The sequence below is a fragment of the Cornus florida genome, unplaced genomic scaffold (assembly GCF_030987335.1).
Source record: "Cornus florida cultivar Cherokee Brave unplaced genomic scaffold, ASM3098733v1 CherokeeBrave_3.0.0_Hap2_Chr01, whole genome shotgun sequence".
Classification (NCBI taxonomy): domain Eukaryota; kingdom Viridiplantae; phylum Streptophyta; class Magnoliopsida; order Cornales; family Cornaceae; genus Cornus; species Cornus florida.
Window position 1 is genome coordinate 16,716,701 of NW_026775571.1, and position 13,010 is coordinate 16,729,710.

Genomic DNA, 13,010 nt, shown 5'->3' on the forward strand with positions numbered 1-13,010 from the left:
ATCCTTTTTGCTCAAAATTCCACAAGGCATCATTTTTGCTTCCTTTTTGCACTTTAACCTGAAAATGCATAAAAACATGCAAATGGAGTTAATCTACATAAAATAATTAATAACTGGACTTTGTTAATGTAATTTAGGGCGCTTCAATATACAATATTCGGCGCTTATCACACCCCCAAACTTACATTTTGCTAGTCCCTTAGCAAAACTACAATGAAAAACATAATGAAAAGACAACCATGGGCATGCTACTACAAAAATATCATCCATGGTAAAATGAGATAGATACATAGCTCAAATACAACTTGAAACAGACAAAAACTGGAGATGGGGTCATTGGGAAAACTACCTTGCATATATGAAGCATTGATACAAAAAAATGGGAAAAACCATTTCAACATGCATGCATCAACATCATAGTCCATATAAATAATTCAATTGTCATCTCTTAAATGGAAATAACTCAAACTCCAGTGAAAGTGAATTGGATTCTCAACATGCGGCTTTTACTTTCTTTTCCAATTCCAAGGCACAAGTTTTCAAATCAATGAATTCCCTTTTACATGAAGTCCCTAAGGCATGATTTTATTTTCAAGACAACTTTTGTTGCTTGTTAACAATTTATTTCAACTCATAAGCGAAACATAGAATGGTTGTGCAATGCTAAAGTCCTTTAAGCTTTCTAACCAACCTATGTAGCAAGCGTTAGGCCAACAACTCCCAAACCAGACGGCTTTAGGGTGTTAAGTGTAGAGACACTCCAAAGGACTTAATAGCTCAAGTTGGAAAGGCTACGAACTCTAGCTAACCATGTTTATTACAATTTTTTTTGAATGACCGTGCAATGTTTAAGTCCTTTAAGCTTTCTAACCAACCCTTGTAGCAAGCGTTAGGCCAACAACTCCCAAACCAGACGGCTTTAGGGTGTTAAGTGTAGAGACACTCCAAAGGGCTTAATAGCTCGAGTTGGAAAGGCTACGAACGTCAACTGGTCATTTTTCATTCATTTTTTTTTTTTTTTTTTTTTTGAATAACTTAAATCATGCCAAAGATATTCATCTATTAGGTTCATCAAATCAGATTAACTAGGCCAAGGTCAAGGTTGATCAAGCTGCATGCCTCACAGTTAAGTTTCCAATGTGCATCTGTGCATTGTGAAGCTTATAAGAGTGTAAATCCAGCAAGAATCTAATTGAAACATTTATACAGACTAATTTGAATCTACATGATCATTTCAACTCAAATTTTTCTTTATTTTCAAAAATTTCAATTACTTTTATACACAAGGGATTAAACATATGTTTCATCTCCGACAAGTGTCAAGTTATATTATCATTGCTTAGCAAAAATTATGAAACCAAAAATATGCCAAGAATGCTTTGATGCACCCCCAAACTTAAACTACACAGTGTCCTCAATGTGGGACATGGAGTCAAGTGAGAGACAAAAATGACAAAGAGTAAAAAAAGGAACAACAATACCCAGGGGGAGGAAACGGCATTGTGAGACAAAAACCCCCAAACTTGAATTGGACTGCGCAACCTGGAGAGCAACATGAAGAACAAAAAGAAACAACCACAAACAGCATTAATAGCACAAGCATAAATACAGAAAAAGAATGTAGCGAAAGTTAACAGAACAGAAAGAATTTGCATTGCAAAAAGAGTTTACATGATGACAAAAAGAGCTGTACAGGGATCATTTCGACTAGAGCAACCTATACATAGCAAATTCTTACAGTTCAAAAGGAAAACAAAAGATACAAGAGAAATAGTTACATATGAAACAAAAAGATAAGGTCCACACTCGCAACAAGCTACTGTCCAGAAGGTAAACGGGCGAGGATGGAATGGAGGAGAGATTGAGTCTTACGCCGTTCAGCGGAAGCCAAACGACGTTCCTCAGCAGCGACACGGCGGTCTTCAGCAGCGAGACGATGATCTTCTTCAGCACGTGAAGAAGTCTCACACAGAGTCTGAGTGCACGCGGACAAAGAATTCTCAAAACGATCTAGTCGCTCATGAATACCGGCAATGGAAGCCTGGATGAAAGCCTGGTCCTGATGAGAGTCGACCGGAGGCTCTACCCTTGCAGCGGCTGCGGCGGTGGAGGCATCCTCAGAAGGAAGAGGAGGAGGAGCGTGGATGAACAGGGGAGCAGGAGGCTGAGGGGTACCAGAATGGCTAAGAACATTGATCCACCGGCGCTGGGTAAAAATTTTAATCTTTTCGCCTTTTGGTTCATGGGGAGGAACAACGAAACCTTTGTGCTGAAGGAGCCGAGTGATGAAAAATGGCAAAGGCAATTTCTGATTTTTAACTCGCGGAACCCGTGCATTATGAGCATGATGCCAAAACTTCATAAATGTGGTCCAAATGAGCTCGGGGATGGAGAACCATTGGCCTTAGTCCATGGCATATAAGGCTTGCAGAAGGAGGCCCCGACGCTCGGTGCTATGCACCAAAGGGCAGACATTGTGCTTGAAGACAGTGTCAATGAACCATAGGCGTTCTGGAAGATTGGTTTTGCGGATAAAAGACCGGGGCCGAGTAGGATCGTCAATAGTGCAAATGGCAGCGGCAATCTGCTCCACAGTTAATGTATCCGGCTCCTCATATAAAGGGAGATTTTCACGATTGACAATGTCATCGGGGCACTCAATGGGGCAACCAGAAACCTGAATGATGTCAGTCATAGTGAAAGCATAGGTGGTGCCATCAATGGATGTAGTGAGAGAAATGGGCGGCTCTTCAGGGCATTGGAGATTCTGATAGAAGAGGTGCACTACACGGGGGTAGGCAACCCGGGCAAGGGGAGCGCAAATATGCTGCAGACGTCGGATAGTCAATTCGGCGACAGCCCACGAAGTTGTGGGTAGAATGTCAAAGGCATCCGTGAGCGGAAATGAGAGTTCGTAGTTGAGTTGTTTGCGATCCCAAGGATCACGTGGTCGCTTACGAGTGACAGCACGGGCACCCGAGGAGGGTCGAGGAGGGCGAGAAGGACCGGCACGAGACATTTAGAGAGGTGGACTTGGTTGAGGAATTTCAGCGAACACCCGGCGTGCACCACAAAAAGGAGAAGGTGAAAATGAGTGGGGTGGAGGATGAAACCCAAAAATTTTTGGCCCTGCAATTGTAAGAACGACTCCCAAACAATCACAAATCTCCATTGCATGCAAGCCCATCCTCCATTGATACCAAAAATGTGAAAGAGAAAGAGAAAAAGAAACTTACCCCACAATGGAGAACCAAAGGCCTTGTGTGCGTGGGATAAATGGTGGGGATGGGTGGGAGGTTGATGATGGTGCTTGGGTTAGAGGAGAGTGGGGAAAAAGGTGGAGGAGGTGAAGGTGGGTTTGCATGGGGTGGTGAGGTTGAGGGTGGTTGGGTTGTGGAGTTGGTGGAGGAGAGGGGTTGGCAGCCGAGGAGAGGAGATGAGGTTGAGTGAGAGTGGTGGGCTGGGGTTTTAAAAGGGAGGGAGAGAGAGGCTTGGTTCGAGCACTTGAAGGGTGCCTTCGAGTGCTCGAAATGGGGGCAGTGGCCTCGACTGGTTTGCATGAGAGAGCCCGGGCAATGGCGAGCACTCGAAACTTGGGTTCGAGTGCTCTAGAAATCTGCAAAGAGGGGTGGGTTTGGGTTGGTGTGGTGGGTTTGTTGTGGAGATGGTTGGCATGGTGTGGGGTGCATGGTTGTGACATGCATGGCTGCATGGTGGCTGAGAGTAGAGGTGGTGATTGGGGTTGTGAGAAGGAGAAGGAAGGGTGGTGGAGGGAATTTGGTAGTGTGTGAGGTGGGATGCATGCATGGGGTGTGCATGCGAGCTGGTTGCTTGGTTGTGGGGTGGTGGGTTGGTTGGTTTGGGTAGAGAGAGAAAGCTGGTTGCATGGTTGGCAAGCATGATGGGAGGTGGATGTGTCGAGAGGGTGGTTGAGATGGTGGAGTGTGGAGTGGGTTGATGTGGTGTATGATGGTGGGTTGAGATCATGGGTGCATGCATGGGTTGGGTGAAGCTTGCATGCAGGGTGGTCACGGGTGCATGGTGTGCAGTGAGTTGGGTTGTATGAAGTGGGTTGTTTGGTTGGCGATGAGTAAGGGTTTTTGTGTGGTGGAGAGAGAGAGGAGTTGAGGTAGGTGGTGAAGCTTGAGGCTGCGGGAGAGAGAGATGGGTGCTGTGGGTTGAGGTTTGAGAGAGATGTGGGTCGATGAGAGGGTGGGTGGTTTGAGGGGGTGAGGTTGGTGGTTGAGTGTGGATGAAGTTTGTTGGGTTTGAGTTGCCGAGAGTGAGGGTGGTGGATGGTGGGTTGGTGAGGATGATGTGGGGATGGGGAGGTGGGGTTGAGGTTGGTGGGTGGTGTTGGTGGTGGTTATAGAGGTTTAGGTTGTGTAGAGAGAGGTTGGTTGAGTGTGAGAAGGTTGGTTTAATGGTGTGAGCTTGCATGGGTTTGGTTGGGTGGTGAGTGTTGGGTGTGTTGGCGAGAGAGAGATGGTGTTGATGTTGGTGTGGGATATCGAGCACTCGAAATGTGGCTTCGAGTGCTCCAAAAACAAGCAGAAGTCTCAGAATTGTGTTGTGGAAGTTTCGAGCATGCTAAAATTTTTGGTTGGAGGCTCAAGCACTCGAAATGGGAATTCGAGTGCTCGAGATGAGGACAGTAGCTGGGGATGAGGTTGAGAGGGGGTTCAAGCACTCGGAATAGGTTTGAGAGAGCTCGAAAATTGCAGCCAAATTAAAGTGAAGCTTGAAAACTAAATCTCTCGGCATGGAGCTTGAATGTTGGTGCATGGCCATGCATGAGCTTGCATGGATGGTTCAAGGAATGAGATCATTAATACATGGAAGCATAAAGAATTTGAGCAGGGGGCTCGGATAGGAAAGAATGCATGCATCAGAGAAATGCATGCAACCATGCATGAAAAATAGAAATGCATGCAAGCAAGGAACTTTGCGGATCAGGATAAAATTTTGGAGGAGCATGAAATTCCTATGCATGCAATGTTGATGGATTCAAGCCAATGTATGAGAAAAATTTAAACGCTGCAACATCCTCTCATTCAATTGGATGGAAAATTGGAAAAGAACTCTCTTTTTTTTTTTTTTTTTTTTTTTTTTTTTTTTTCAAACTTTTCAATTTCTAAGGCATGGAAAAATTGCCAACTTTCAGAACATCACACAAAGCATGGGTGGATGTAAGAAAATTTTCAAACCTTTGCAACATCACACAAAGCATGAATGAAATTTATGGAGAAAATTTTAAACTTGCAAATTCATTCCATTCCAATGCATGGGAAATTTTGAAAATTTTGTTTTGAAACTTTGCAAATTTTTTTTTTCAAACTTTGCAATCATCTCAAATGCATGGAAATATTTTTTTTTTTTTTTTTTTTTTTTTAAAAAAAACTTTGCAACTCCATGTTAATTCAATGCATGGAAAAATTTAAACTTTGCACTTTCATTCCAATGTAATGCATGGATGGAAAATTTTGAAAACTTTTTAACTTCTTTCTAATGCATGGACAATTTGGAAAGTTTTTCAAAATGTAGCACCTTTCCAACGCATGGATGATTTTGAGAAACCATGATCCAACAATGCATTGAAGATGAGAGGCTATGCATGTGAGTACCATGTCAAAAGTCCGAGAAAATTGCCTGATAGAGCCAAAAACTTCCGGGAATGAAAACAAGAATTAAGACGGTCTAAGAAGCCAGTCTAAAAATGTGAAACATAACTTAAGATAGTTCCAGAGAAAGTGAAATTTTGGCATTTCTACACCGTTTCCCAGAAAATTTTGCAAGGCATGAGCAATTTCAAAGAGACGGAGGCTTGGAAATTGAAAGAATTGCTTCCTTTGCTTTGCTAAATTTACTGTCGATAGCTAGACAACGCTAGAGCAGGCACTAATCCTCATAAATTGGATCTGTCAAGAGGACTTCCTCAACTTTTCGGGTTAGGATGGTGCCGTCAATGCAAGGCTTAAGCCGTTGACCATTTACCTTGAAGAGTGATCCACTTGCAGGATCATGAAGTTCGATTGCTCCATGAGGAAAGACGGTAGTGACAATGTATGGACCATCCCATCTTGACCGGAGTTTACCGGGAAAGAGTTTCAAGCGGGAATTGAAAAGCCAGACCTTTTGTCCCAGGGCAAAAGACTTTTTGACGATGTGTTTGTCATGAAAAGCTTTAGTCTTTGCCTTGTAAATTTTTGCGCTTTCATACGCGTCATTACGCAATTCCTCAAGTTCATTTAATTGCAACGCACGATTAGAGCCGGCTTGTTTGAGATCAAAATTGAACCTTTTTATGGCCCAATAAGCACGGTGCTCTAATTCTACCGGGAGATGACATGCTTTGCCAAAGACAAGTCGATATGGTGACATGCCAATGGGTGTCTTATAAGCTGTCCGGTAAGCCCAAAGCGCATCGTTTAGCCTTAATAACCAATCTTTGCGGTCCAGTCTAACCGTTTTTTCTAAAATGTGCTTAATCTCCAGGTTAGAAATCTCTACTTGACCACTCGTTTGAGGGTGGTAAGGTGTAGCAACCTTATGAATGACGGAATACCTAGCAAGGACGGATTTTAGATAACGATTTCGGAAATGAGATCCGCCATCACTAATGTTTGCTCGGGGCGTACCAAAACGACTAAAGATGTGAGACTGAATGAAATGGATCACGACTTTATGATCATTGGTTTTGGTAGCCTCGGCTTCAACCCATTTAGCCACATAATCCACCGCTACAAGGATGTACTCATAGCCATAAGAAGATGGAAATGGTCCCATGAAGTCAATCCCCCACACATCAAAAATTTCAACAATTAAAATGTTGGTGAGGGGCATCATGTCTCTTCGGGACATGGATCCAAGTTTTTGACATCGTTCACACGATTTGCAAAAATTGTATGCATCCCGGAATAAGGTAGGCCAAAAGAATCCGCTTTGAAGGACTTTGTTAGCGGTCTTTTTGGCACTGAAATGGCCTCCACAAGCAAGAGTATAGCAAAAATTTAAAATGCTTGTGGCCTCGGTTTCAGGAATACATCGCCGGATGATTTGGTCCGGGCAATACTTGAATAGTTCCGGATCTTCCCAAAAGAAATGCTTAACTTGGGAGAAAAACCGGTCCCTCTCTTGTTTGGACCAATGAGCTGGAATTTTGCCAATCGCAAGATAATTGACAATATCCGCAAACCATGGAAGAGTAGAATGTGAAACTTGAAGAAGTTGCTCATCCGGAAAGGAATCACGGATGGCTGCAAATTCTAAAGATTTCTCAATAAGTAAGTGAGAGAGATGATCGGCGACAACATTGTCGGTCCCTTTTTTGTCCCGGATGTCAATGTCAAACTCTTGAAGTAAGAGGATCCATCGAATTAAGCGGGGTTTTGTCTCTTTTTTCGCTAACAAATGCCTAAGAGCGGCATGATCTGAAAAGACGATGACCTTGGAGCCAAGAAGATAGGAGCGAAATTTATCCAAGGCGTACACCACAGCTAGCAATTCTTTTTCAGTGGTGGTGTAGTTTAATTGGGCATCGCAGAGAGTTTTGCTAGCATAATAAATGACATGCGGAAGTTTATCCACACGTTGGCCCAAAACCGCCCCTAATGCATAGTCGGATGCATCACACATGATCTCAAAGGGAAGAGACCAATTAGGGGGTTTCATGATCGGGGCAGAGGAAAGGAGAATGCGAAGTTTGATGAAAGCTTCCATGCAAGCGTCATCAAAATTGAACGGAACATCCTTGGCTAAGAGATTACACAAGGGCCGTGAGATTTTGCTAAAATCTTTGATGAAGCGACGATAGAATCCGGCATGGCCAAGAAAAGAACGGATTTGACGGACGGAATTCGGAGGAGGAAGATTAGAGATTAACTCAACTTTTGCCTTGTCTACCTCGATTCCCCGCTTAGAAATGACATGTCCTAAAACAATGCCTTCTTGGACCATAAAGTGGCTTTTCTCCCAACTTAGAATGAGATTCGTCTCTTTGCATCTTTGGAGCACAAGAGATAAATTTTTGAGACACGAGTCAAAGGAGGAGCCAAATACGGAAAAATCATCCATGAAAACTTCCAAGAACCTTTCAACCATATCGGAGAATATGGACATCATGCACCTTTGGAACGTTCCCGGTGCATTGCATAGACCAAAAGGCATGCGTCGATAGGCAAAAGTACCAAAGGGACATGTGAATGTTGTTTTCTATTGATCTTGGGGGGCGATTGCCACTTGGTTATAGCCGGAATAACCATCAAGAAAACAATAGAAGCTTTGGCCGGCTAACCTTTCTAGGATTTGATCAATAAATGGGAGTGGGAAATGATCCTTCCTAGTTGATGAGTTGAGTTTACGATAGTCAATGCACACACGCCACCCGGTGGTGGTTCGTTGTGGCACGAGCTCGCCCGCTGAATTTTCAACAACGGTGAGCCCGGATTTCTTGGGGACAACTTGTGTGGGGCTCACCCACTTGCTATCAGAGATAGGATAGATGATTCCCACATCTAGCAATTTGATCACCTCTTTCATGACCACTTCCTTCATGTTTGGATTTAACCGGCGCTGGACCTCTCTAGTAGGCTTTGCGTCATCCTCCATATGAATGCGGTGCATACAAATGGAGGGGTCAATTCCTTTTAAATCTGCCACTGTCCAACCAATAGCTTCTTTATGCTCTTGGAGCACCGCTAAAAGGTTTGTCTCTTGGTCTTTTCGAAGGTCCGAGGCAATAATGACCGGAAGGGTTTGCTTTGGACCAAGGAACACATACTTGAGATGGGCCGGGAGCGGCTTAAGCTCAAGTTGTGGCGGAAATAACAATGATGGGACCGGAGGAGTGGTGGAATGTTGGGGAAGTGGTTCTTTTGGAATTTTCCAAGGAGGTACATCCATGATAGCATTAATATCAAGAAAGGAATTGACTTCTTGAATGGCTTGATCAACATCAAAGTTTGAGAAGTCAAAATGGGACATGCAAGTTTCAAGGGGATCTTTGCTTAGGATGAAGGGGAGAGATTCTTCGACCACTTCATCGATGACATCCACAAGAAAACAATCATCCTCATTGGAGGGATGTTGAGTTGCATGAAAGATGTGGAGTTTGACTTGCATGTTTCCAAAAGCAATGTCCATCACCCCGGTTCGGCAATTAATTGATGCATTAACCGTGGCTAAAAATGGCCTACCAAGGATCACGGGAATGTGTTTTTTTGGGTCATGGACCGATTCCGTATCAAGAACCACAAAATCTACCGGGAAGTAGAATTTGTCCACTTTGATGATAACGTCCTCGAGAATACCTCGTGGATGCTTGACCGATCTATCGGCAAGTTGCAAAACCACGGAAGTCGGCTTAAGATCTCCTAAACCAAGTTGTAGGTAGACCGAGTATGGAATTAAATTCACACTAGCTCCTAAGTCAAGGAGGGCCCTCTCGATTTTGCTGTCACCAATGACGCACGAGATTGTGGGGGCACCCGGATCCTTATACTTCGGGGGAGTGCTGTGCTGAATGATAGCACTAACATTTTCAGTCAACCTCACTTTTTTTGGCAAATGATTTTTAGAAGTGCACTTTTGAGTGCACAAATCTTTGAGAAATTTTGCATAGGGAGGGATTTGCTTGATAGCATCCAAGAGGGGCAAGTTAATCTTCACTTGCTTGAAAACTTCCCACATGTCTTGAATTTTACAATTCTTGTTCCCAAAATGTGTCGACTCTTGAAGACGTTGAGGAAACGGAGCTTTTGGCTCATAAGTAGTTTCCACATTTGGGGAGACATGTGTGGGATTTCCGTGAATGGTATTTGGACAAGAATTTGGATTAGAAGAGCTTGAATTTAGATTTTTCAAAGGAGAAACTTCCTCACTTTTATCTCCATCGACCTTGTTGTCAACCACTCTACCACTCCGAAGGGTGGTGATAGCTTGAACTTGTTCATGAGCCGGCCCACTCGGAGGAGGGGTTTCGTCAATCACATGCATTCCTCTAGGATTTTCAAAAGGTTGAGAGGGAAACTTGCCCTTGTCCTTTGAAGCAATTGATTCACCGAGTTAGCTATTTGGCCCACTTGATTTTCGAGATTAGCTATGGATTGAGTATGAGAGTGAACCATTTGGAGAGTAGGCTGCAAGGATGTCAAGAGTTGCTTGTTGGCATCCATTATTTGCTTATTTAATGATTCCATCATTTGCTTGTTTGCAGCTACTATCTCGTCAGTTGGACACACAGGAGGTTGATTGGAGACATTTGGATTGTAAGGGGGACGGTAGCTTGAAGAGGCTTGGAAAGGTCTACCTTGATATTGAGAAGAGGGCTGATTTTACCGCCCTTGGTTTTGGAATTGGGAATTCTGTGGGGCTTGTTGCCGCCACGAGAAATTCGGATGATCTCGCCAACCCGGATTGTAGGTGTTGGAATATGGATTGTTCCCGGGCCGCGAGAACATGGCATTAGCTTGCTCTTGGTTGGGACTAGGAAATTGCTCCGGTGTGGGGCAATCTTCCGAGAGATGGAATGGACTAGGACATGAAGCACAAACTGAACTTGCCGAATTTTGAGACAATGAAGGAGGAAGATGTGGTGCCATCAATTGGTAGAATTTATGAGCGATGGCATCCACTTGAGATGATTCCTCCCTTATTGACTTTGGTTGACAAGGGTTGGTGTTGTTTGGAGTGGTTGCGGTCGGAGCCCTACGAGAATTGTGTTGAAGTGAATTTTCACTCAAATTCTCAAGTAAGGTCCAAGCCTCATCCGCATTCTTGGACATGAACATCCCACCACAAGAAGAATCAACCATGAATCTATGGGTTTCGGTCAAGCCAGCATATAAAGATTGCACTAATTGCCATTTTGGGATCAAATGATAAGGACATTTTCGAAGAAGATCTTGTAGCCTTTCCCAAGTCTCGTGGAGTTGTTCTCCATCAACTTGAGAAAAGCTTAGAATGGAACGCCTCATTTTGTTGGTTTTACTCACCGGATAGTACTTCTTAAGAAATTCTTGTTGCAATTGAGCCCAAGAAGTAATAGAGTTGGGAGCGAGGGAGTTCAACCAATATTTTGCCCTATCTTTTAGGGAGAATGGGAAAAGATGGAGATGAAGTGCATTGTCCGGAAAACCTCTCAACCGGATGGTCGAACAGATTTCAAGGAACTCATCAAGATGCTTATATGGATCTTCATTATCAAAGCCATGAAATGATGGAAGCATTTGAATGGTACTAGACTTGATCTCATATTGAGCTGCATCGATGTTTGGCATCACTATACAAGAAGGAGAAGCATAGGTGGTAGGAATGAAATGATCTCTAAGAGTCATTGGTTCTACATTAGGAATTTCAGCCCTTTCATTCCCCAGATTTCCTACGTTATCCCTCATTATATTGAATTCAGTTTCAAGGTCCCTTGTAAGAGTGGGTTTCCTAAGGTTCCGTCTAAGAGTTCTTTCAAGTGAATTTATATCAATAGGCGAGTCAAGTGTGGGAAGAGAGAGTGACCTACGGCCAAACATCAACAATTCACAACAACATCATCACAACAAATCTTTATCATCAACTCCACATACGATGTTCCCTTTCTCCTCAATTATCAAGACAGAAAATAAATGGCCACGACAAGGACCGATGCTTGGAATTGAAAATACACAATTGAAAAAGCCTCGACAAGGGCTTGCAATTTATCTACTTCTAAGCTTAACACATGCACGATATTCACAATTCGAAACTAGAAGGTCAAGAGACTTACCTGGGGGCCTCTAGACTTACAATTTGCTAGCATTCCCCACGGCGAGCTTCGAGTTCCTAGAATCTCACTTACAACACAAAAATGGTTAAACCACACAAGAAATATTCACAAAACACAGTATTCACAATCAAACTAAATTTAACCCTAGAACTTTGGTTGCTAAACCGTTTGCAGTCCCCGGCAACGGCGCCAAAAATTGATCGGTTGGTCAATTAAACATCAACCTTCGCAATAGCACGAATCATTGTAAAATAGGGCTATTGGTCGGGTAAGTCGAACCACTGGGACTGCGCTAGTCTATGGCAACCTAAGTGTCTAGAATTGTTCTTAGAATGATAAGGGGTTTATAGAGGTTTGTTGGATGTCACTTAAGCTAGGAAATTAAAAGTGCATAAAACAATAAATTGCAAGAATTCAAGGGAGTGAAGTACAAGTAAAGAAGGCTAGGGAAATGAATCCACCTCCATCCCTATACACATGCTAGGTTAAGATTAATTTAAGGGAAAAACAACATATATGATAGTCATGATACATAACAATACTAGGTTGCTATAATATCCTCAAGAAGTTCATTTAAATAGGAAGGCAAGAATAAACCATCAAAGGTTCACATGATCAACTACCTAAACTAAAATGTAGCTTAGAACATGCTTACTAAGTCAAGGATTATCAAGCCCTAATTTAAATGGTGAATGCACATAAAGCAAAGAATCAAGTATAGACCATCAAAGGGAAACCCTAAGCCATGAACTATCTAGGTTCTCCAACTCCATGCCATTGAAACCATTCCATGATCTAACTTCCATTGTCACCATGGAAGTGCAAGCAATATGATTACGAAAAGTAACCATCCAAGACAAGATGAATAACTCACAATAATCATTTATAAACATTCAACATTCATTATAACAAAAATGAGGCTCTTGACCATGGAAAGACTATCAAAAACACATTGTAATCCCCAAAAATAAACTATACTAACACATGCTTACAAGTGAGGGGTTTCATCACCTCCCTAGAAGAGGAGTTAGTTACCCATTGGAGCCTTAGAATGAAGAAGAAGCTTGAACTCCATCTCTTACAAGGGACCTTGAAACTCCTAATCCCTAAGGAAGGACTCGAGTCTATTCGACTCATTGTTCCATGACGTTTGAAACAAGACCCCAATGATGTCATCACATCAAGGTCACCACGAAACTCCAAGAGATGATGCTCTAGCATCAATCTCAACCAACCAAGCTGGAACAACCCA

At 42.9% G+C, this 13,010-nt stretch overlaps 1 protein-coding gene across 1 annotated transcript in view; it reads right to left on the reverse strand.

The window, feature by feature from the left end:
* Positions 1–9,687, reverse strand: part of LOC132269673 (uncharacterized) — a 34,418-nt gene extending 24,731 nt beyond the window's left edge. Inside the window, exons 1-3 of the mRNA XM_059770931.1 lie at positions 8,710–9,687; positions 7,028–7,164; positions 6,289–6,415 (exon numbers count right to left, since the gene is read on the reverse strand). Of these exons, the coding sequence (XP_059626914.1) occupies positions 6,289–6,415; positions 7,028–7,164; positions 8,710–9,687 (1,242 nt within the window). The remainder of the gene's footprint in view (positions 1–6,288; positions 6,416–7,027; positions 7,165–8,709) is intronic.
* Positions 9,688–13,010: the final 3,323 nt, after the last annotated feature.